The 23,680-nt window shown below is 42.9% G+C and overlaps 2 protein-coding genes across 7 annotated transcripts in view; both read right to left on the bottom strand.

Annotated features, from left to right (window-relative positions):
* The window catches only part of CEPT1 (choline/ethanolamine phosphotransferase 1), a 71,539-nt gene extending 58,974 nt beyond the window's left edge, over positions 1-12,565 (bottom strand). The window contains exon 1 of one of the 2 annotated variants that reach the window (XM_069771693.1): positions 12,464-12,565. The gene's annotated coding sequence lies outside the window, so the exon portion shown is untranslated. Of the gene's footprint in view, positions 1-12,287; positions 12,313-12,463 lie in introns of those variants that run through there. The other variant, XM_069771692.1, reaches the window with a different exon arrangement.
* LRIF1 (ligand dependent nuclear receptor interacting factor 1) lies at positions 465-12,589 on the bottom strand. Of its 5 annotated transcripts, XM_069771683.1 has the most exons (6): positions 12,464-12,589; positions 10,133-10,175; positions 8,293-8,368; positions 4,596-6,111; positions 2,740-3,018; positions 465-1,407 (listed from the first exon to the last, which is right to left on the bottom strand). In XM_069771683.1, the coding sequence occupies exons 4-6, from the start codon at positions 6,096-6,098 to the stop codon at positions 940-942; spliced, it is 2,250 nt and encodes a 749-aa protein (XP_069627784.1). In that variant the 5' UTR covers positions 6,099-6,111; positions 8,293-8,368; positions 10,133-10,175; positions 12,464-12,589; the 3' UTR covers positions 465-939. The 5 variants fall into 5 exon arrangements, 4 of the variants coding, with proteins under 4 accessions (XP_069627784.1, XP_069627787.1, XP_069627786.1 ...); XR_011322322.1 differs by lacking the exons at positions 8,293-8,368; positions 10,133-10,175 and adding an exon at positions 2,386-2,483 and having other exon boundaries at positions 1,284-1,407; positions 12,464-12,588; XM_069771686.1 differs by lacking the exons at positions 8,293-8,368; positions 10,133-10,175 and having other exon boundaries at positions 12,464-12,588.
* Positions 12,590-23,680: the final 11,091 nt, after the last annotated feature.

Below are 23,680 nucleotides of genomic sequence, written 5' to 3'. Positions count from 1 at the left end.
AATATGCTGGGAAAATATAATACAAAGATCTATAAAAATTATGATGGTAAAGACAGTTTGAGTGCACATTCTCTCCTACAATGCAGAACTAAGGTACCATCAAATTAAGGTAGCAAGAGACACGTCCAAATAAAGACTGAACAAATTAATGTAAAAGATACTCATCAAGAATTATTGAAGATACCACTCCTGGATAAAGAAATATGCCTTTTTTGCTTCAACAAGTTATTATTCAACATAATTCTGTTTAAAAAAAAAATGCACCTCCCCCCACAAAAAATAACCTCACAACCGAACTTCATTGCACAGCTGGCAAAAGGCCTTATAAAGGCTTACAATAATAACAGTAAGAGACACATAACTAGATAACTGTCAGCAGGGGTTTCTACTGCTTCCGTCTTCACATCTGTAAGAGGTTTTGTATAAATATCTGCATTATTACTGCCTAAAGTCTAACTCCAAGATCACTTAAATAGCATTTATTAAACACTGACCATTGACCTTTTATGACAATTGACAGTTCTCAGGAATTCACAAAAGTTGTCATGCACATTAGGAAAACAAAAAAATATCTACAATTGGGGTTTGCAATTTACATTCAGTTTCTAAGAGCTAGGCCATGGAATTCCAAAGTGGGAAAGTTTATTTGCTAGGACTAAAACAGAAACCCCTCAATTCAAAATATAAAGAACAGACTAATAAAAATGCCTATCTGCATTCTTTGATACATATAATGTCCCAGAAGCAGAGTTTGATGGTCCAAGTCTTTTATTTCCGGTATTTAACAAGAAACCTATACTCTTCTAAATAAACACATACTGTAAACCTCATTAAGATCTTCCATCTACCAGAAATATTCACATTTGTTTAAACAAGGAATTTCTTCTTGAAGTCACTGAAATGAAGATGAATATGGTCCAGATCACCAGCTTCAGTATTTCAGCTTTGCTGCATTTTTCTACGCATCTCTTCAAGTGCCGCTTCCCGTTCTCTTAAGAGCTGTTTAAGTCGTTTTATTTTTTCATCCCGTATTGTTTCATCCAAGTCTGGGGGAGTCAAAGGGAAAGCATCATCTCGGAAAGAACCTTCAAGAACTGAAGTATCACCTTCACAAGACACTAAAACTGGAATACTAAAGTCTGTAATGTCAGTATATTGAGAGTATGGGTCTTGCTCAGAGTCCCTCCCTAGAGACGATGTAACAAAGTCTGTGGAAATACCTTGCTGCGGCAAGACTGGTGGGGGTGAAACACTTCTGTTAAGTACACTGACACTTGAGGTGGTATTTTCTGAACTTGGACTTGTGGTTGATTTGACTGAAGTTTTCCTTCTCTTTCCACTGTCTGACAGTGGTGAGGATTTTATTTTTCTTTTCTTAGTCAAATCCTCTTCCAAATCCACAATTATCTGTACAGTCAAGAAACATACAAAATATACTTCTGTTAAATTGAGCATCATTCTACATTATAACATCATAGTTCACTAAGCGCAAATTACAAGTTATTTGTTGCAAGCTTCTTAGAATTACTATATGGAAGATGTTTCTTTTAGCAATTTGAGCAAACATACTTCCATATTCAATATTTTTCTAACAAAGATTCCCAATTAACAATTCCAGAACACTAAATTCCTTTTTTAGTCAACAGTGCACTTCTGCCTTTCCTCTGCATACCTATCGCCTCCTGTGGTTGCTTGAGTTCTTTAACTGTAATGTAAGACAAAAACTTTCTATCTAGCTTGATGGGAAAATTCGAAACATAGAAGAAGAATTCATGCTTACATTTCCAAAAAGCTTAAACATTAGCAATAATGTCCATTACAAGAGTGCATTCCTGTCAGCTGTTTTGTTATTTAAATGTTAATGTACTTTACTAAGAGCACCCAGCAGATCTGCTCAAAGCAGGGCTCTTAACACAGAATTACTAAAACCTGAGAAAGCCTTTGACTGGGTAGAGTAGAATCATACAAAAGAAAACTTAGAACACTATGGCTGCACAGAACTACTTTGGATGGATAAAATAATTTTAATGCATTAAGATGGAAATCCTTACGTCGAGGGAACATTTCCAGAAGCACCCAAACAAGTTCCTAGCCAATGACAAAGGACTAAGTTTATAAAGACATCTGTAACTCTAAAGATTAGACAGGTACACAGGTAAATTTCTTTTAATAAAACCACACATGACTAAGTGGGTACCCTTCTTTGGAAGTCAGCCACACATAGTCATGTGAGTGATTGAAGTGCCTTGAAATAATGGCACTTGACTGATTTCAAACTCAAGGGTAGAGCCTCACAAAAAATTATTCTTCTATTATTCTGCTTATATCCATTGCACTACTGGATAAACATAATTGTTGCATAAGGCTAAATATAAATCAGGATACAGAGGTACGGTTTCTATTCCAATGAAGACTATCCCTTTGACTGTTCAGCCACCACTAGAGGGTCCAGTCTTCTTCAAAGCATTTGTTCTTCAAATTTCCTCCAGTGGAACCCAGAAAAGAGGACAAAAACTCTTAGATGGTACTCAAGTCGTACTGAAATCACACAACTCTGTTGTGGTACACAAACAAGTTGTTGGAACAATTCTCACAGGGACCATAACAATTACTGACTTGCTCTGGTGAATCCAGAGGTGGGAGGGTCCAAATAAACACGCAGCTCTGTATTGACTACACATATGCTGCTTTCTGAATGTGTTGCAGTACATGTTTTAGCACTGAAAAATTTCAAGATACCTTTTCTTCTTTAACACATTCCTGACGTTGATTTGTTATTTCCACATCTAACGATGAAGAACTGCAAGAGTCATTTTTCCTTTTCAAGCTGTTACTGGAAAAAAACCTTTCTTCTGGTTTCTCATAGGGGGTCCTTAATGGTATTCTTTTAAGGTACACTCTCTCCTCCTTAGAGAGACCAAATTTTTTCCTTAATTCCAAGTATTGTTTCCAATGTGGCTTCTCTTGGTGTTTGATTTTAATAACCTTTCCTGGTGAATCCATCTTTTCACACTGGATCTGAAATATAGAAACAGTGAGAGAGCCATCAATCACACTCTCTCACTCTCTCTCTCTTTCTCTCTCCATACATATAAACTAAAATCTAGTTACTAGAAAGACAGGTGAACATTTGTTTTGTCTGCCATTCTCCGAGAGTTACATTTAACACAGGTAAGCCAATTTTGAGAAATTATATACATATTATGATAGATCTAACTTTCTTGTTGGCTATTTAAAACCCAAGAACATTGTGGAACATCCAGAAAATGCACAGTCCAACTAGTAAACCACAGAAGTAAAAGAAACAAGGGAACCACCTATTCTAAAACTTTAAAGTAACAAAGGAAGATGACAGAAGATCAGACAGTGTCTTTACAGTGTCACTTTCAGACTGCTGAATGCATTTCATATTTGCATTGTGGCTGATAATACTAATAAAGAACTATTAGCCATCTCTTGTATCCAACTGCATTGTAACCTGAACTGTTTCTGATTCTTCAAGTTCAATCTCATATCAGTATGTCTGGCAATCCACGGGCTTGCAAATTTACAGACTAAAAGCAGCAAACATTTGATAATGCTATTTTTCACAGAGGTTAAAGCAAATGAGAATGCTAACACTCAGCATCACACAGAACTGAAGAAAAAAAAGTCTATTTTAACCATTTTTTCAGGTGAGGAACAATCAAAAAAGAGAGCCTACAGTCTGTTGCAATGATTAAATGTCTAAAATTTGCACAAACATGCTTAGCTGACATTTCTCATCTGCCTCATCAACACAAGCAAGCATAAACTAGCTTCAGAATGATTTTTTTTTTATCTGGAGGCAAATTCGTTCTGGCCTCTTGAGCAACTGAAAACTTGACCTACATACCTTCATGGGTAGAGTTCATAGGACTTGAGGCTGAAGACTTTTTTACATATTTTTGACGTTATGATCTTAAAAGAATATGTAGGTCCAGCCTGAAGAGGGAATGCCATTAAAGGTCTCAAGAGTTTCTTCTGCCTGACATGAAACCATGAGTCAAAGGAGGTGGATCCCTCCCCATCATGGCATGAAAGGAAGGAAACACAGCTCCTGCCTTTGGCTGTCTGAGCTAGTGGATACTGAAGCTGACTTAGTGCAACACCAGTTTGTCTCTGGATGACAAACCCTGCTCTTCTACCTTGTTTTCCTCTTGTGCAGCTGCAAACGTTTCTACCTTACATCACACCTACAACACAGTCAATGGCTGTGCTGTGAGAATGTGGCATCAACAACATTAGAAAGCAGATAGCTGTCAGAGCTCAATGAACAACTTTCCTATAGTTTCAGTTGTTACCAACAATTTATCTTGTGAGGAAATAAAAAGTCATCTTCTGCCTGCCCCTTTCTTTTCTTTATGCATTTTCTCACTTGCATAGTGCAATTTTATTGGAAAAAAAGAAGATCATTTATTGATTAGAACCACACTTTAGACGAGCATTTCCAGTGACAGGATACCTAGTTACAAAAAATCTGTGAACTTATTAATAGCCATTTTAGTCAAATAGAACCAGGACCATATAACAGTTTAGCAGAGATGGAGATGGGCATGTTTATTGGAGAGAGTTACCTTTTGCCAGTCTTCACTGAAAGCACACTCTTGCTTAGACTGAGGTAAAACAGCACTTGCTGCTTTGGGGGAATCAATCTTTTCTTTGCCATTTTGGCATACATTTTCCTGTGTCCCTACTGCTGTAATAGGGGTCACTCCACTTGAAATGCTCTCGGTGAAGGGCAAACTCTTTCTCTGGTTTACAGTGGAATCCTGCTGATTAGCACTTGGTGTCACCAGAGCTGCAGGTGCAGATTTTAAATCATTTCTTAAGCCAGCTGGTGAAGAAATTTTTGAGTTTGTACATGGTTTTGGATCTTTCTGAGACAGCACCATTCCTTTGCTTTTTGACAATACAAGGTTCACTACTTTATTGGTTATTTTATTGACTGCAGTAGAATCAATTAGCTTGGATGTCTGCTTTTTAAGTGAAGCATCAGAAGAAGAAGATGCTTGTTTGTCAGCTTGGGCTGACAGAACATCAGAGCCTCTTTTGGTCAACAAATAGACTTTCCCATTGTACATGACCAGAGCATTATCTTTAATAGGTGTGATTTTTGTTTGGCTTCCACCAGGACCACTAGAACAGAGTGGTAAAATATTTGCAGAGTTAGCTTCTACATTCTTCATGTCTGACAAAGTTTTCAAGATCTTGGAAGCCATATTATTAGATGACTTTACAGGAATAAGGCAAGGCGCTGATGACTGTGGACTTTCTTGCACAATCCATTTCATTGGCGTTTGCTGACACTGCTGACCATCAGATGTTACTGTCTCAGGAGAAGAACTATTTCCCTTTTGTGTAGCTGTCATTATTAATGTTTTTGAAACTTCTGTGGCAGGTTTTGGGCAAATGGCTTGCAAACGCTTGGGAAGTACTGTTTTCACTGTGTTCACTGGTGACACATATATAACAGTTGGCATTTTTGTACTGTCAGCTCCTCCAGACACATTTGTTGCTGCAGCTGCAAGTATTTTTTGCTGTATTGCAGGTGGTAAAAAAGAAGCTGGGACAGATTTCACTTCTGCATCAGCTGGTATCTGGAGGTGGTGGCCAGAGGGCAGTACTGGAGACTTCACAGTAACTGGAAGACTTTTTGTGTTTACCAACATGTATGCAGTGTTACTCTGGTTAGATGAACTTGTTACAGCAATGTTCTGCAAAGACAGTCTATCAACTGAAACACAACTGCTCTGGATGTTAGCAGCTGATTTTGGAATTAAGCTTTCTCTTTCAGAACCTGCCCTAACACTTTCCTGATTGTCTAATGTCCTTGTAAGAATAATCTTTCCAGGATTAGGAGACTGAAAAACAGGTATCTTAACAGATGAAGGTGCAGTAGTATTGGCAAGCTGTGTCTTAAAAGTAAGATGGACTGGACTAGAAATATTCGCTTTAGAATTATTTGGCATGGCTGAAGACTGAACTATTGGCACAAAGCTTCCAGAAGATTTAGAAATTGGAAGTAATTTCAGAAGGTTTTTTCCATCTGGTCCCGTCGTCTGAACTACTCGGTACATACAGCCTGCAATGCTTAACAAAGAAAAGATAAAAGAAAAAGAAAAACGAAAGATAGCATAAGTGAACACAGCATAGATATTTTAATTAATGTGCATCAGTGAATTGTATACCCAGCACTGCTACACCTTAGAAGCAGATTAACTACTGAAAAATGCCAGATCTAACCTTCAGGAGCTTCACTGGCAAAAATCATACTGATCTACTCAGTGTACATTTGGGGTTAGCATTTCAGAATACCACAGACTATCTGAAAATAATGTCCACCTTTTACATCACAGAGTAGCAAGAAATGGCATCCTTTTCAGATAAAAATAAGTTAAAAGACCCAAGAAAACACCTTACATTATCCTCCTCTTCTACTTACAGGGCCTTTCATTCTAAAAAAGAAAAACATTATCTCCAGATTTCACAAAGAAGCCATATTTTTTGCTTTCCCATCTCCCTGTTACTATTAATACCCCTCCTTAGTGCTATGAAGCATGAATTTCAGGAAAGCTTCAGGAAAATACAGGCAGATTAGTTGCATGGCAAGATGGAAGCAGAACTTACTTCAGACACATACATACAAAAAAGAAATTAAGATGCAGAACACATTTACTTTGTGGAATAGGATGTAGGGTGATCAACTCAAATGCTTGCATCTCACCTGCCCGCTCATTCTTTAGGCAGATATAGACTACAAAGGTGGTCATCTTCAAAGAGATGAAAAAAACCCAAACTCAAATGCTATCAACGTACATACATTTATGAGAACAGAAGCCTAAGTCTATGAAGGAAAAGGCTTCAAAAACAAGGAGGAATGCACAGAAACAGCACCAGAGAAAACTGCAGAGTAAATACAAATTTTTTGCAGGTGAAGATAGGAACTCAAAACAGCAAACAGACAGAACCTTGTCAAACCAAAAGTTAGTTGTAACTCCTTCAAATGCCAAGATTTTTCAAGTCCATTGCAAGACAGAGAATCTTTCCCACTTCAAGTGAGTTTGCCCAAATGCAGGCATCTTCCCCAAAGAACTCTTGGACTTTCAGAATAATAATCTAATGCCCAAAGCACTGCAGAAGCATCATGGCATATTGAGACATACATGATCAAAACAGAGCTTCCCTCACTAGTAAAGAAGAGACCAAATGAACTGGAAGTAGGTTTCATGGTCTTGACATCAGATCCAGAATGATTAAAAGGCAAAGCTGCCAACTCCGTCACCAAGAGCGTTCTAGCTCTGTCCCATTGACTTTCTACATCGATAAATGCATTGAGAACATGGACGTGAGATTATTTCCCAGTCCCAGTCCAGATGACATCAGTATTGTGTTCTGTTTACTGTCAAGTAGTTTTGAAACACTGGCATTTTTTCTGGCAGTGAAGCGTTACAGTTTGGGCTTCCAACTCAGCTTGGAACAGTGACTAGAGATATCATTCATGCGTCCCACCGTTGTATCTGCTCAGGAAGTCAGTCAAGACATTGCCTTTTCCCATCAAGTGAGAAGTCACAAGAATGCTCTTCACTCACAGAGTTGGAGAGTTCCTGCTAGTCTGAGGGGTCACAGTCCCCTTGGTAGTCGACATAAATAACCATGCTATTGTCTGTCTAAAACATAAAGGCTTTAGACACGCAGAGCTTTCCTTGCTGCAACCTTAGAATTAACTCCCACATCCAGTATTTTGGTACAATGCCTCATTTCTATGGCATACTGTGTGAAAAAGCAGACATTTACGTCATTTATCAGTGCAGTGGGCAAGAAGGTTTGCAACATTTTTGTTTTAAAAATAACATACTGAAAATGAAAACATGGGCAATATGCCACATGGTTCCTAGTGGAAGCTCCCATCAAAGGTTTTAGTCGTAAAGTGGAGATGGATGTTTTGGAATCAGAAATGGTAGTTGAGAAGGACTAGCACTGAAGGGTAATGATCTTACAGAAATATTTTTGCTTAAACAAAGAGCAACTAGAAATATTTGTATGTTTAAACTTAATTAAAGCAGAAAAGACTCACTTTTGGAGCCACTTTAAATCTCCTAGCTCTACTGATAATGCAGAATTAGGAAGACCAGCACTGAGCTCCTGCACAGCTTTTTACATCTGTATCTGTTACATGCTTCAAAGGCAAATACAGAAGAAAATTTTCAGCAAGTTCCACAGACATGGAACTGCTGAACCACTACAGCTTTTACAGAGCAAACAGGCACTTACCTCCACTCAAACTAACTAGCACTGCAAAAAGGCATCAAAGGGCAGAAGAAACCTCCAAAGAGGCACGGTCCTCCACCTGTCAAAGCAAGGGGATACCTCTAACTTTTGGGCAAGATGAGGGGGAGCAGATCAGAGAGAGAGTAAGCAAGAAAAACAGGGAGAGAAAGAGAGAGATGAGATGAGATGAGATAGAGGATGCATTTGCATATTTCCTTCAGCAGTAATGCCGGTTTCCGGTGCTCACCTCCATTTTTCTTGTTTCTACCTTGAGTCACTGTTGACATCCCTTTCAATGGACTTAAAAAAAAATGTTTTGACACTGTGCTACAAACAGGATCTTTCAAGAAGGCTGAGGAAGAAATCTCCTTTAAAAAATCCAGTTTGTCTGAACTCCAGATCGTTCTGCTTTTCATGATTACAGAAGACAACCGCAGCTTTTTATCTTCACACTTTATGCAAAAAGAGCAAGAAACCGCAAGATTACAGTTTCCTGGAAAATTACATTCTTTTACTTGAAACAAATAGCAGGTACTTACAGGATTGCAGAATTACAAAAAGCTAAATAGATAGACAAGAAAAAAGGAAAGGAAGTGTTCAGATGATATTGAGAAGTTGTATTCACACATATGTACTCAAAAATCTACGAAAGAAGGAAAGATCACAGAATCATAGACTACTTTGGGTTGGAAGGAACCTTTAAAGCTCATCTAGTCCAACCCCCCTGCCATAAGCAGGGACATCTTCAACTAGATCAGGTTGCTCAGAGCCCCATCCAACCTGACCTTGAATATTTCCAGGGATGGGGCATCGACCACTGCTCTGGGCAACCTGTTTCAGTGTTTCAACATCTGCATTGTAAAAAAATTCTTCCCTTATATCTAGTCTGAATCTACCCTCTCTTAGTTTAAAACCATTACCCCTTGTCCTATCACTACAGGCCCTGCTAAAAAGTCTGTCCCCATCTTTCTTATAAGCCCCCTTCAAGTACTGAAAGGCTGCAGTAAGGTGTCCCCGGAGTATTCTCTTCTCCAGGCTGAACAACCCCAACTCTCTCAGCTTTTCCTCATAGGAGAGGTGTTCCAGTCCTCTGATCATTTTTGTGGCTCTCCTCTGGACCCACTCCAACAGAACCGTGTCTTTCCTGTGCTGAGGGCTCCAGAGCTGGACACAGTACTCCAAGTAGAGATGCCATTGTCAAAATTTTTAGATGCTTTTGCTATTTCAATTCACATTGTAAGTTGAAAATGCCTCACCATATATATCTCACATCAGTAAAGACTTTTCCAGGTGATACAAAGAAATAACAAGGACTGACATTTCATGTTACTGAAATAAAATAAAGCATTTTCAGCTTTTTCATACATTATTGAGTGATGAAGAAGAGAGCTACAAGCTATTTTATTTCACTCTGCAAGGCCACTGTTTCTTTGAAGAATATGTTTTAAGAATTCCTTAGGTAGAGTGAAAAATCTTTCCTTCAGTATCCCCCATTAAGACTGTCAGATTAATTTAGTTTAAGAACAGGCTAACTTCTTTTCCTAAAAAATAGTAAAAGAAATTCTGTAGATCATGCCAAGTTGTACTTGGGGATTTTTCCCATAACTACTGAAGTAGAGTTTTCTTTCTGCTCTTCATCCTCCTTCACTTCCCTCCCCCACAAATATAAACCTCCTCAAATCTCATATATTAACACTTCGAAATACTTCTATTGTTATGATGCTTTTAGCATGGCCCAAGGCCTGAATATAAGGCAGATCCCTGAACAGAACTTGAGCAAAAAAAACTCATGGAAGAAGAAAAAAAAAAAAAAAAAAAATTGGTAGACTGATAGAAATCTTACCTAATGACACCACAGAAACATTCAAATTCAGGTAGCCAGCTTTCTTTTAAAAAAAAAAAAAAACAAAACAAAAAAAAACCACAACAAAACTGTGACATTCACAGAGGGAACTAGATGACATTTTTCTTGACAGAAAGAGGTCATTATTTCTTTAGGTAAATAGTCTGCATGGCAATATTGAAAGCTTCCTAGTTAACAATGGAAATGGCACTAAGCAAGCTATGAAAGCAGAGATAACAAAAAGAAACAGAATTTATTTCTATCAAGCTAGAAAAATAAAAAGAATAGCCTACATTTCCCTCAGTTGAAACAGAATTCCTGTTTTCTTCACTTATATGATCAGGCACACCAATCTTATTGTCTAAAGTTGTCATCCCATACTGCTTATCACTCTTACAAAGCAGCAGGCTCAAAGAACAAAATACTGAGTATTTAAAAATTCATCTTCCGTCTCTAATTTTTGCATTAACAAAAATACCCTCAGAATATTTTCAGTAAATAAAACCATTCACCAAATCCATTCCAACCATCAGGGCATCCCAACACATTACTGCAACAGAAATCATGATCATGCCATCTACAAAATATATCAGTGGAGATAAAAAAGACAGAAGGACTGGCTTAAACTTCACTTAACACTTCAAAGTTGTCAGAAGAAACGTTCCCTTTCGCTAGAAGCAAGCTACTTTTTAGTCTGCCTTTACTCCCAGCTATTACTTCAGAGACAACTTTCATCTTCTATGAATATGAATAAATCAAACAGGGACTACAAGCCGCTACAAACTTCAGAGAACCAACTTAATTTATTTTAATGGGTTAAGCTGAATCCAGGAAGCAGCAACATAACATTTATTATAAATTGGAAGCATACACCTAGGGACTAATCAAAATTAATTGACTGTAGTCTATATTTATTTTATACAGCCTTATCCCATCCAGATATTAGCTGAATATTGTAATAAAATATGTTTTGTTATTGTTTTGTTATATATTTTATTATTATTACCTGAAGGAAATCTGGAAATCTATGTTGAGTCTGTAGATGAAGCTAGAAACCCTGTCCAGAATTTAGGTCCAAGTCATTCCTAACGGCTTGGAGTTTTATTGTAACCCAGAAGGCTTCAACAATGGCAGAAGAAACGTTTTCTGCTTGACAATAATTTTGTACGGAAAATCCTTTGCCCACTGGGGAATACTCCTTGGAGTACAGATAATTATTCTAGGATGCGCTAACTGCCGGGAAACGGCCCCTGTGCTTTATTATAAACCACAGCTCTACCAAACAATGACCAGGTCCTCCTTCAGCCATAAAACCTTTGGCAGAATTGCAGAGAACATCAACAGCGCCAAAGCTACTTCCCACGGCCACAGCAACCCCGTGGCTCTAACGAGCTAACCCAAAACTCTTCACCGAACAGATGCAGCGATTGCACAATTCCAGAGAGACAAACAAAACGCATTGGGAGCCAAACCATGACTCAAGCAGTCGGCCCCTGCTGAGCTCCTGCCAGTTTAAAGCAGGAATGTAAACACGGAGTCTTGGGCAGCCTAGAAAATTTCCTCGGCATGATTAGAATCAGCATCATCCAGCTCACATCAGGTCTACGGTTGCGTGTTTATGTTGCAGTTGAATTAAGAGATTGGTTTAAAGCCGTTCTACTACTGCAAAAAGTTAAAATCCCTGCATCTCACAGCCGGCTTCCTCTTCCCAATTTCCGGGCTGCCTCCGGCACAAGCCTAATCGCGCCGGGACTTCACCAGCCTCACGCAAACGCAAACCCCTGACAACGAAGGAGCGAGCGACGTCGTGCCAAGAGAGCCGGGCGAGCGCACCGCGTGCCGGGGCGGAGGCGTGAAGAGCCAATAGGGACGCCGGCGCGGCGGCAGGAGGAACACCCCCCGCCCGCTTCCCCCGCCCGGCCGCCCCAACGCCCCCGTCCTCCTCTTCGGCCTCTCGCCCTTCGCCGCCGGGAAAGGCGACGCTCCCCCCGGCCAACGCCCCAACACCCGCGACACCTCGCCGCCTCCCCGCTGCGGGAAGCGGGCGGATGCCGGAGCCGGGCCCCTCCCACGCCGCCGCTTCGCACCCCGCTGGGCCCCAAGGCGCACCGGCGGGGCCCCGCCGAGGGCCGGAGGGAGGACGGCGGGACCGTACCTGGCGGGTCTCTCCCTGCTCGGCCGTGCCGGGCGCTCCCGAGCTGTCCGGGAGAACAGCGGCGCCGGGGCGGCGGCCCCGTCCGCCGAGGCGCTGCCCGCCTACCTCAGCCCGACGCCGGGAGGGGGCGAGCGCCGGCCCGCGCCGCTCCGCTCCGCCCGGGGCCCGGTACTCACAACTGCGTGGCGCTGCCCGGCCGCTCCTCTCGGCTCCGCGGGGCCCCCAGCGGGCGGCTGGACATGGCGCGGCGGCGGGAGAGAGGAGAGGGACTGGGCCGCCCCCGCCGCGGGGGGCGCGAGCGCGGCACCGACCGGCGGCGGACAACAGCGGCGGCGGGCTGGGGGGGGGGGAGGGTAGGGCGGGGCGCGTGCGGCGTGTCACTTCCGCTGGCCCCACCTCCCCACCCAGCCTCTCCCCCGCGCGGCCCCGCCGCCCGTAGCCCTCCGCCACCAATCGGCGGCCACTTCCGTCCCGGCTACTTCCGGGAGAGGGAGGAAGTGGAGCGCGGCGCCGCCGGGCGGCCGCAAATGGCGCAGCGAGTGAGTGGCGGCGAAGCTTCCGGCGGGTGCCGGAAGTAACTGGAGGCAGTGAGGGACTGCTTCCTGCTCGGCCGGGTTTGAGCTGGAAATGGCCGGTTTCGAGGCTGGAAATGGCCGGTTTCGTCGCCAGCGGTGGCCCCGATGGGGGGAGGGGGCAGCCCCGGGCCTGGCCTCCCCCCACCGTCACCCTGTTGAGCCCCGGCAATGGGTGGGGCTGAGCCGTCAGGCCAGGTCAGGGACGGCCCAAGTGCTGGGACCCAGCCCGGACAGGAGGCGATGCTGCTCTGGGCCCTTCCCCACAGACACCCCCCCTCCTCGTCCCCACAGAGACCCCAGGCACCACACCCATCCTCGCACGTTTGGCCAAGGCGCTTTTCAGCCCCGGTAGCTGGCACTGGATATCACCTCCTGGGACCCGTCTTCAACCCATGTCCTGTTCTTCGGAGCCCTCCAATGCACATGCGCGCTGTCCAGATTGCTGTTGCTCCCAGCGCGACTCTTCTGACCAAAGCCAGTGAGTGAGACCATTGCCATTTTCTGCTGTCAAGTTGCACAAACACAGAATTGCGGAATGGCTGAGGTGGGAAGGGACCTCTGGAGGTCATCAGGTCCAACCCCCGTGCTCAAGCAGGGCCACCTAGACCCTGTTTGCCAGGACCGTGTCCAGACTTTTTTTTAATATCTCTAAGGACGGAGACTCCACAACCTCCCTGGGCAACCTGTGCCAGTGCTCTATCACTTTCACAGTGAAGAAGTGTTCCCTTGTGTTCAGAGGGAACTTCCTGTGTTTCAGTCTGTGCCCGTTGCCTCTTGTCGTGGCACTGGACACCGCTGACAAGAGCCTGGCGCTGTCCTTATTGCACACTCCCTTCAGGTATTTATGTACATTAATAAGATTCCCCTGAGCTTTCTGTTCTCCAGGCTAAACAGCCTCAGCTCTCTCAGTCTTTCCTTATATGAGAGCTGCTCCAGTTCCTTCATCATCTTCATGGCTCTTCATTCAACTTTCTCCAGTGTTTCTCTCTTGTAGTGCAGAGCCCAGAACTGGACCCAGCACTCCAGGTATGGCCTCACCAGTGCTTAGCTGAGGGAAAGGATCACCTCCTTCAACCTGCTGGCAATACTTTACCTAATGCAGCCCAGGATACCACTCGCCTTCTGTGCAGCAAGGGCACGTTGCTGGCTCATGGTCAACCTGGTGCTCACTAGGACCCTCCAGTCCTTTTTTGCCAGGCTACTTTCCAGGTGGGTGGCCCCCAGTACATACTGGTGCAAGGCGGGGGGGTCCCCAGGTGCAGGACTTTGCTCTTTTCCTTGTTGAACTTTATGAGGTCTCTGTCGGCCTATTTCTCCAGCTTGTTGAGGTCCCTCTGGATCACGGCACGACCCTCTGGTGTATCAGCCACCCCTTGCAGTTTTCCGTCATCTGCAAACTTGCTGAGGTACACTCTGCCCCATCATCCAGATCATGAATGAAGATGCAGAACAGAACTGAACGTAAGCTCTCATGCTGTGGGCACAAATGCTCTTACTGTCTCACCCTCCATATTGAGCTGGGCTCCAACACATTTTCTGAAGTGTCACAGTCCTTTTTGGTCTCTCAAATTTACAGGACAGTGTACTCTGTGATTTAAACTTCATTTCATGAGCTCATTAAGAAATACAACAAACAAACACAACAAAGAGGGCTCAGTCCCCTTTGCCCAGACTACTGTATGTTGTGAATTCACTTATTCACCACTCGAGTCATAAGATTTCATACTTCATAACCCGTAACTCTTAATTCATGCACTTAAGGGCCGAAAAAAAGTAATCAGTTACATAGCCAACAGTGAGAGCGCTCATCCTTCCTCCTCCATCACAGCGTAGACATCCCCTGTATCAAACTGGGAAGCATGAAAGCCTCAGCAGTCCAGCTAGTGTTGGATCCGCTTCAAAACCTTTTGGGGCAAGCTGATATTCCAGCTTGGAGGTTTGGTCCTTACTGCTTCCATGAGTGAGCAGATTCTGAGGAAACTGCCAGACAAAATATGATGGCTGCAGGAGACAGCAATCCGCAGGTGATAATGGCTGCATAACGGCCCTTTAGCTCTTTCTGGCCACCTGGCCTGCCTACACGGCACTCTCGCTTTGACCTAATGGCGCTGCTCCCAGCATACATCAGGCCTTAGCACGAGCTGTGTTAGCCAAAATCTGAGCAGGAGTTGAGCAAACAGTCACATGAAGGCAGAACTGAGTTGTCCAGGCTCCAGTGTGTTTTTCCCCCCAATTTCTTTGGCACAGGAAGATCATCAAAGTAGCTGCCCCCAGGACAGCATCCAGTTAGGCTTTCTCGTGCAGCTCATCTTGCCACTTCAGACACGATGGTGGCAGCAAAGCTTTCAAAGCAGTACTAATTCCATGCCATTTATGCATCCTGCCACGGGTGGCACTGTGCATAGGACTCTGTGGCTCTAATGGCCCACCTTCCCTCAGCCTTCTCACATGCTCCATCTGTCGTCTCCACCCAATTGACAGCTGGTGCTCTTTTCTCGCTGGGAATCGCTTTGCTGTGCATGGATCTCTTATTCCCAGTTACCACTCTGGAAGCAACTCTGCTTGTTCCTCTGTGCTTACATCTCCTTGCTGCTAGCTCTGATATTCTTTAATTGCCTTGAACTAATGGCTTCTAACTCATACTGAATCTTCTTCTTCCAAGCCATCCCATTAACAGACATCCTCAGTTATTGCCTCTGTCATTGAATAAGCTCCACATGTCACCCCCTCCAGAAATAGTTTGAGGGGAGACTAGACAAGCATTTGGACAAGACCTCTATTAGGCATCCCTGAACAAAAAAACTACAACAGCCTCAGGAAATCCCTGACATGCAAATCATTAAAATCTGGGAGAGCATTACAAAGGAGGAATTATACACACTCATGGCAAATGTGACTTTCCAGTTTTCATTGGATCTCAGTGCCCCCTCTTCTCTCTTTCCCTGTGAAATCACCCCATCACACCCAGAGTCTTCCTTTCTCCCTCCAGTTCATCCCTCTTTACCATGCTCCCAAAGTCCACAAAACATCAGTCACCTTTCTCTACCTATACTTTCTCTGCAACCCTTCAACTGACTTCTTCAGCCTGCTACATCACTGACCTCTACTTACTGCAATTTTCTAGCCTCCTTCTGCTAGTGAGTCTTCACACTTTCACTGACATCCATCCCCTACACTCACAGCCTTCCTAGATGTTGTCTCCCTTTTCACTTCCACTTCATTTTCTCCAACATGAGACCCTGGCTTATCTAATTATCTCATCCAAATAAACTTCCACACTGGGTTAGCTCTCAGTCCTTCATCCACCCACCAATCCCTTCACCCCTTGCCACCTCTCCTTACCCACAGCACTTACTTTTCTCTCTCATCCTTTTTTGTCTATCATCTATCTCCCCTTCAATTCCCTAGAAGTATCCTGCCACATAAATTACTTTATATGACAAGTCATAGAATCATAGAATGGCTTGGGTTGGAAGGGACCTTAAAGATCATCTAGTTCCACCCCCCCTGCCATGGGCAGGGACACCTTCGACTAGAAGGACTAGAAGTCCTTATAAATCAGTTCATACAGACTCCAAGATTTGCAGTGTCAGTCTTTGTATTTCATGGAAGGGAAAACTTTCAAAATAATCTGTTAAAATTTTGATTTACCAACCATAAATTGTCAAAGGGACATGAAACTTTAAGCACATGTTGGACTCCTCTCCATGTATGGAGGAACAGCTTGCTAAAGCTATTTTCTTTCATCTATGTTGACAGCCTCATTCTCTCTTTGATGAGGACTTAGCTTGTATGGCTAGTATGAAAAAAAACAGGAGTGACTCATCTGATCCCTCTCCAGATACCTGCAGTGTAGGTGTCCATATTTCTAATTGTCCTGTATGGCCAGTCTAGAAAAATGGACTGTTTTCAAGTTTTGTTCCTCTGATCTATTTTAGACACCCATTTCAAGATTAACTCAGTCACAGTTAATCTTAATGTTAATGGTCATTAGAGTTAATAGTCAGCAGAAACCTTGGGTGAGATGGAGGCTGACCTCTAATTTAGGACCTCAGAGCTAGGCTTTTGCGTTTAGTTAGTTTTTAAGAAAACCCTCGGGTACGGACTAAAGCTCTCAGTGGCATGAAATACAACCTGTTTCATGTCAGCCCAAATCCCATCTTCCCAATGCTTCAGCTGCTTCACCGGCCCCCAGACAAAAAGCTAACAATCACTAGCATTGCCAAACATGGTACTTGATGTCGTATTATCAGTGAAGATGTTAAAAAACTACTTTAGAGGTTCTTGTTACTGATTTTTAAACTCTTTGGCAATGGACTGAAAGACCCTCTTGTATTCTGTCCTCTTGCTCTGTGACCATAATCTGTCATTACTTCCCTCCACCCTGAGCAATAGAATGAGTCAAAACTGTCTGGATTTGTGAATCAGAAGGCAAAATTTCCCCTGGCACTACTGTAGGCATCCAGATTGTGGTAGCAGGAGGGCTGCAGGGGTGGAGGACCTGACATGGGAGCAGGTGGATGTTTCCTGAAGAAACCACAGATTGTGGAGGACCCACGCTGGAGCAGGAGAGAAGTGTGAGGAGGAAGGAATGGCAGAGAGGAGCTGTTACAGACTGACCACAACCCACCATTCCCCATCACCTCTGCGCTGCTCAGGGCAGAGGGTAGGTAGAGGAGCTGGGGATGAAGAAGTGAAGTTAAGCCTGGGAAAAAAGGGTGGGTGAAGGGAAGATGGTGGTTTAATTCTTGTCTTTGTTTCTCACCATCCAAATCTATTTTAATTTGCAATAAACTAAATTAATTTTCCTGAAGTCAAGTGTTTTGCCCATGATACTAATTAGTAAGTGATCTCCCTGTCTTTAGCTCAACGAATGAGCTTTTTCATCTTCTTCTCTCTCCCTGTGCTGTTGAGGAGGGAGGAGTGAGAGAGCAGCTCGGTGGGCATCTGGCAGCCAGCCATGATCAACCCACCACAATCACATTTGTGAGGGCTCATCTGGAGCACTGCATCCACTTTTGCATGTCTTCCCCACCCTACTGTACAAAAAAGACATCAACCAACTGGCAAGAGTCCAGTGGAGAGCCACAAAGATTGTTCAGAGCTGGAGCACATGATGTATGAGGGGAGACTGAGAAACCTGGGTTTGCTTAGCCTTGAGGAGAGAAGGTAAGGGGGACCTAAGGGCTGTCTTCAGCCACCTAACTGAGGGTCAGTAGAGAAGACAGAGCCAGACTCTTCTTGGAGGTGCAGTGAAAGGGCAGGAGGCACAAGTTGTAGCAAAGGAAATTCTGGCTGGATAGAAGAAAAATATTTTACCCCATAGGTGGCTATGGGTATGGGTATGGGGGCCCAGAAACATCATGGGATCTCTTTCCTAGGAAATATTCCAGACTTAACTTACTAAAGCTCTGAACAACCTGGCCTGCCTTTGATGTTGGCTGTGCTTTGAGGAAGGGTTGGGTGTTCAACTTAAACTATTCTATTATTTTGTTAGAATGACCATGAGCAGCATCAGAATGGAAAGTTCCCTTCTCTGACTTACTGACTCCCAAAGCAATACAAGCAACCTGCCAAGGGGTTGGAAAATGAAAGAAGTAACCTTTGTGGTAATATTTTTTTTTAAATTATGAATAAACGCTCCTCTCTTCCCTCCCTCTTGCCTGGGATCGCTCAAGGCACATTGCCACAGAGGTTTAGACCATCTTCTGATGTGTGTGATTCCTGATAGACCTGAGAAATTATAATCTTTAAAAATTATTATTTCTTTATAACATAAGACTGACTTTGCAACCTGCCATGATTGTATACATGAAAGCAGTGATGTGCTTACATGGAGAGATGCGGTATGGGGACACTTGAGGATAGAGACTTTCTGGAATAGCTCTGGCAGGTGAAGCCAGGCAGAGGCACCATGACCGGTCACAGTCTACCCATATCACCTCTCTGAGAAGGACCTGCACCGATCTAACCCCTGAACTGCTTCAGGAGATTGTCTGGAGAAAGACCTCGTCATTTCAGCCCAGAAGGGAGCCTGTATCATCTCGCATGTATACTTCTTGACCAGCAACTCATGAACGGGATTTGCTTATACCACAGCTGGTGCTTGTGAATCTCTTTCAATTTTTCTACAAGACCTATAATCTTTACTGAGTTCATTTTCTTTAAAGCTCCAGAAGCCATATCATTACAGCTGATTTTTCACTTCAAAAGTTAATTTTGAGTCTTGCTGTTTTCTGAGGATGACCTGAGATTATAAACTATGATTGTTACAATTGTATAAGGTATTGTATAATTGAAATAAAAGCAAGAAATAACTTTATGCTATTGGGGGATTTGCTTTTTACAATACTGATGATGTAGTTCATTCACTGCTCAGAGACAGTGAAATAACTATCACTTCAGGAGACCAAAGAAGATGACCTAGACAGAATAAATTTTCTAGTTCCAAATTCATCAGCAATGCCATTCACTGGAGGCTGGAAGCCAGGAAAAAAAAAAAAAAAAAAAAAAAAGTGAAAAGAAAGAAGTTGTCTTGGACACAGATCTTTTCAGCGGCCAGCTTGTAAAATTTGAAGAGGAACTTGGTGTGTTTAGAGAAACAATCGGTGCACAATTCTGTATTAATTTAGAATTAATACAAGTGCTGTCCTGCAAATTCAGCTAACCCATAAAGTTGATTTTCTACCCTAATGAAAGTAACCCAAATTGATCCTAAACTTACATCATCTATTCAAGCTGAAGTGGAAATATCCCCACATCTGAATATATTTAATGGGATGGATGTATTCTGACCCAAAGAAGGGGCAAAGCTCATGGCTCTTCCTGTCCTGCCATGCCATACAAATAGCAGAACTTCACCTGAAGCTACTTGCAGTGATTCCTACATGCCTGTATGTCCCCATACAAGAGTTTGGCAAATGTCTAATCACCAATGGGTTCACCAGAAGTCACCACTCCACCCGGTCAAAAGCTTTTTCTCCTCCTTTCCCTCCCTTCCCACCTGGATATCCTAATAAATGAGGTTTGGCATCTGACTGAATTGGAAATATTGCATCTGACGTTCTAGACATTATCTGTGCCAGGCCAGCCAGGTAAAATCTCTGTGTATAAGTTTTTACTATTTCACAGCAGACTGGTGATGTTCTGGGCAGTACATTGAAATCACACATTTAGACAGAAACTGGCTTCTAATCTAGAATATATCAAAGACACACAGTGTTAGGACTAACTCCATTTTTTAAAAGCAAATGAAGCTAGTCTCTGAAAAGTGATTTAAAATTTACCAATCAATCCAGTAGCCTCAGTGCCCTGCAGATACTTTGTTCAATTGGATGGAAGCAGATCCAAGTCACTTGTTTTCTCTGCGGTACAATTCTTGCCACAGCAGGATCACCATTTCCAAGCAATATTTACTGTACAGTTTTTATTGCAAGAGGATGCCAGCTGGGCTTCTGGGAAATTTGGGTTCCTTCAGATTTGGGCAATTCTTGTCAAGCCTTTCAAGCTCCCTTTGAACTGGCAAAGTACTCCAGCCTCTGTTAATGGCAAGGTAGATCTTTGCCTTTTTCATTTATAAGCTAGACTAAAAATTTCTCTAATGTTTTTTCATAGTCATAACTTTTTCCTCATGTTAAATTCAAATATGTTGAGTGAGATTGTGAGAGACTGGAAGAGTTAATGTCTCAAACATTGTGGTGGGGCAAGTTCTGCTTAAAGACAAACCCTGCACAGCAAGGAACCAAGATAAAAAGCCCATCAGCTCAGACATCAGCAACAGGAAGGGGAGGGCATGCTGGACAGGGGCGTGCAGCTCCCTGTACTTATAAGCTGTTCTGATACAAAGATCAAACAATGGCCGCATCTGCAGGGAAGAAGTTACTCCACCAATGACCCCCAAGCCCAAAGGCTCACAAACTGGTCATTAGCCTGACGAGTTCGGGTGCCTGCCTGCAAGAGGGGCAAGGATGATAAAAGGTCACAAACTGAAGCCCTGGGCGGGCAAGCCCACCGGAACTGGACCCCTTGGCTGACTGAACCAACGCTGGACCCAGGACCGGTGAAATCTTTCTCTCTTCCTTTTTCTCTCTCTGTCTTCTTCTCTCTTTCCTTTTCCTTTTCCACAATCCCTACACCTCATCCATTTCGAGCCATAAACCATTGACCGAGTCTGAGACTAAAAGTGAATCCAGCTGCCCCTAGGCCCTTCTCTGAGGAGGAGTCTAGAAAGCAAGGGGGTCTGCTCTGAACCTCGTGACTCAATGGGAGGCATCTCCTTGTTCCCTGAATTGATGTATATGGTTACCCTGGGTTACATGGTTTACAGAAGTAGTTATGCCAATTCCTGTTGTGAGAAACCCTGCCAACTACTACCATGCCCCCCCAGTTCAGGTTGCTTCTGTGATGAATAAAATCTTTAACTGATCGTTTGGTGCCGTTTCACCTTAATTTAGCCCGAGAGGATTTTGAATTAAACACGACTCCCTGGTCTGTCCAGTCTGGGTCATGACAGAAATGTAACTCAGCTTCCTCTAAATTGCAAACCAGACACATAAAGTTCACACGAACATCAATTTTGATGCAGTCTTTGGGGAAAACCAGTTCAACTGACTGTCTCCTTTTCCTGCCTGTTTGTACAGCATCATTTGTTTTTTACTTTGAGTTCACCACACGTCTAATGAAAGCAGATACTTGTGTGCAGAACTGACAAGCTGTTTATTTATCAAATGCTAGTCCAGTCTCCTCTTCAAGAGGATTATTTGGCTTGTTGGTCTGACACTTCAATTAGAAAAGCAGCCAGACAGATACATCCTCTGCCAGTCCATATGGATATTGTAAACACTTGTTCTTGTCAAACTTGATGCCACTGAGATATCACAAGATGGCAAATTTAGCTAACATAACTGATGCCCTAATACATCTGGAGTTTTGTAACACTTGTGACAGCACTAAATGATGCTGAATTAGAGTTTACCATGTGCTCCCTATTCAATCCATGCTACATGAATTATAAACTGTTCTATAGTTCTTAATGCAATTTTTAGTGGTGAGTCATCAAAGGTGTACATGTCCTACAAAGGGTAGGTTCCACCTCTATGGTGATGCATGCCAAATTAATATTTTCAACCATGTAAAGCAAATTTGCAAGTATAAAGTAGTAAGACTGCCTAAATTTACTGCCAATTATACAACTTGGAAAAGTAAACTTGGTATCAGACATAGTAAAACCTTATTTTAATTAAAATAGGATTTCATGAGGGTTCACAAGAATTTTGCATTCCAATTCTGATTCCTAGACATTAAACAAATTAATGCTTGAAATTCTATTAGAGGTCCACCAAATCCTAGCTAATATTACTTATTTTGTTAAAGATATTTCTTTGTACAATTACAACTAAGCCAAAAAGAATTAAAATTCAAAACTCATCCAAAGTTTGAAACACCAATGGGCTGTTTGAGGATCTATTACCATCACATTTATAACCAGTGGTTGCTTTGTTATTTTAAAACAGGTGAACAGCTTATTAAAAACTCAATTAAAGAGTAATATTTTCTAATGAGAGCAAGTATAGAAAGTTTCAGAATTAAAGAAAAACAGCTGAGTAAGAAAGGAGAGGCAAGTTACAATTTTGACAGGACAATTCAGAGCACGAGGGGAATAAATCTTGCACAAAAGTCACGTTTTCTACCTTGGAGTGTGCACTCCACTGCCTCCCACCAGTGTTTACCACACATAGGAGGGTAATTATCGTTCCTGCTAATGAACCCAATAAAATAACTCAAGAAATAAACTACTTTGAATTCTAAATCTCATTCTTTAAAGTGACATATCACTTATCAGTGTAATATAACAGAAGACATTAGAATACAGACTTCTATTTTTTGGACTCTAGATCTGGGAAAGGATTTAGATTTAACTCAGACACCACAATTTTTTAGCTATAAAAACTCAGAAGATTTTATATCTAAGTTTAATATTCAGAACTACTCCCATCAGCAGAAGCTGGAGAAAGCACAGCTTAGTTCTCCAGAAAAACCCAATCCATCCAGAAACCAGCTATTTCTCCCCTAAACATCCATCCAAAACAAGACAGTGTTGTCTAGGGAACAGGCAGCTTGTTCTTCATGCTCCCCAGCCTGTGAAGGTTCAGACTGGCAGCACACAGAGAAACTCAGCCCTTAACTTGCAGCCACACTTAGCTGAAGCTGTGACCCAGTGCATGCTGTGAAACTGTAGTGAATAAGTTTCTTCCAAAAAAGCATCATTCATATGAAGCATGGACAGGTGACTCTAAGTTCAGGGCCAGCTCCAGCTTGCATCAAACATCTCCCTGAAGGTTCCTTGCTGCATAGTCCTCTGCCAACTAGGACTGTTTGCACCTACTGCTTTGCTGAAGTGAAGATGTTGGAACACAAATGCTTCAGCACTGAAAATACAAGACCAACAGGGTCAGTCACAGCAGTACTTCCTAGGCAAGGTTCACTCTAGCAGACCCCATGCCTGGTGAGGTGTGGTGTGGAACTGCCCTCTGCCGTCACTCCTGGCAAAGACCCACCCCTCACTATCCAGGGCCAAGTCCTCCAGGATAAGGTTATACAGCCACTCCTGTTTTCAGCTACTGATTTCGGTCCTTCAAGCCAGCCAATTAAGTTGGTTGAAATGGTGAACACTATTAGCAGTGAAGGTTTCTTCAACAGCAAGGAAGGAAGCTGTCTTATCAACTCACTGTTGTCAAAATGCTAAAGCAGCTCTGAAAACTCTGCAGCTGGTTGGGAAAGCCCCCCCTGAAGCAGATGACCTAATTTGGCCACCTACCT

This window comes from Haliaeetus albicilla, chromosome 26 (assembly GCF_947461875.1).
Source record: "Haliaeetus albicilla chromosome 26, bHalAlb1.1, whole genome shotgun sequence".
Taxonomy (NCBI): domain Eukaryota; kingdom Metazoa; phylum Chordata; class Aves; order Accipitriformes; family Accipitridae; genus Haliaeetus; species Haliaeetus albicilla.
The sequence above is the reverse complement of the archived record's forward strand: the minus strand, read 5'-3'. Positions and strand labels throughout refer to the sequence as shown.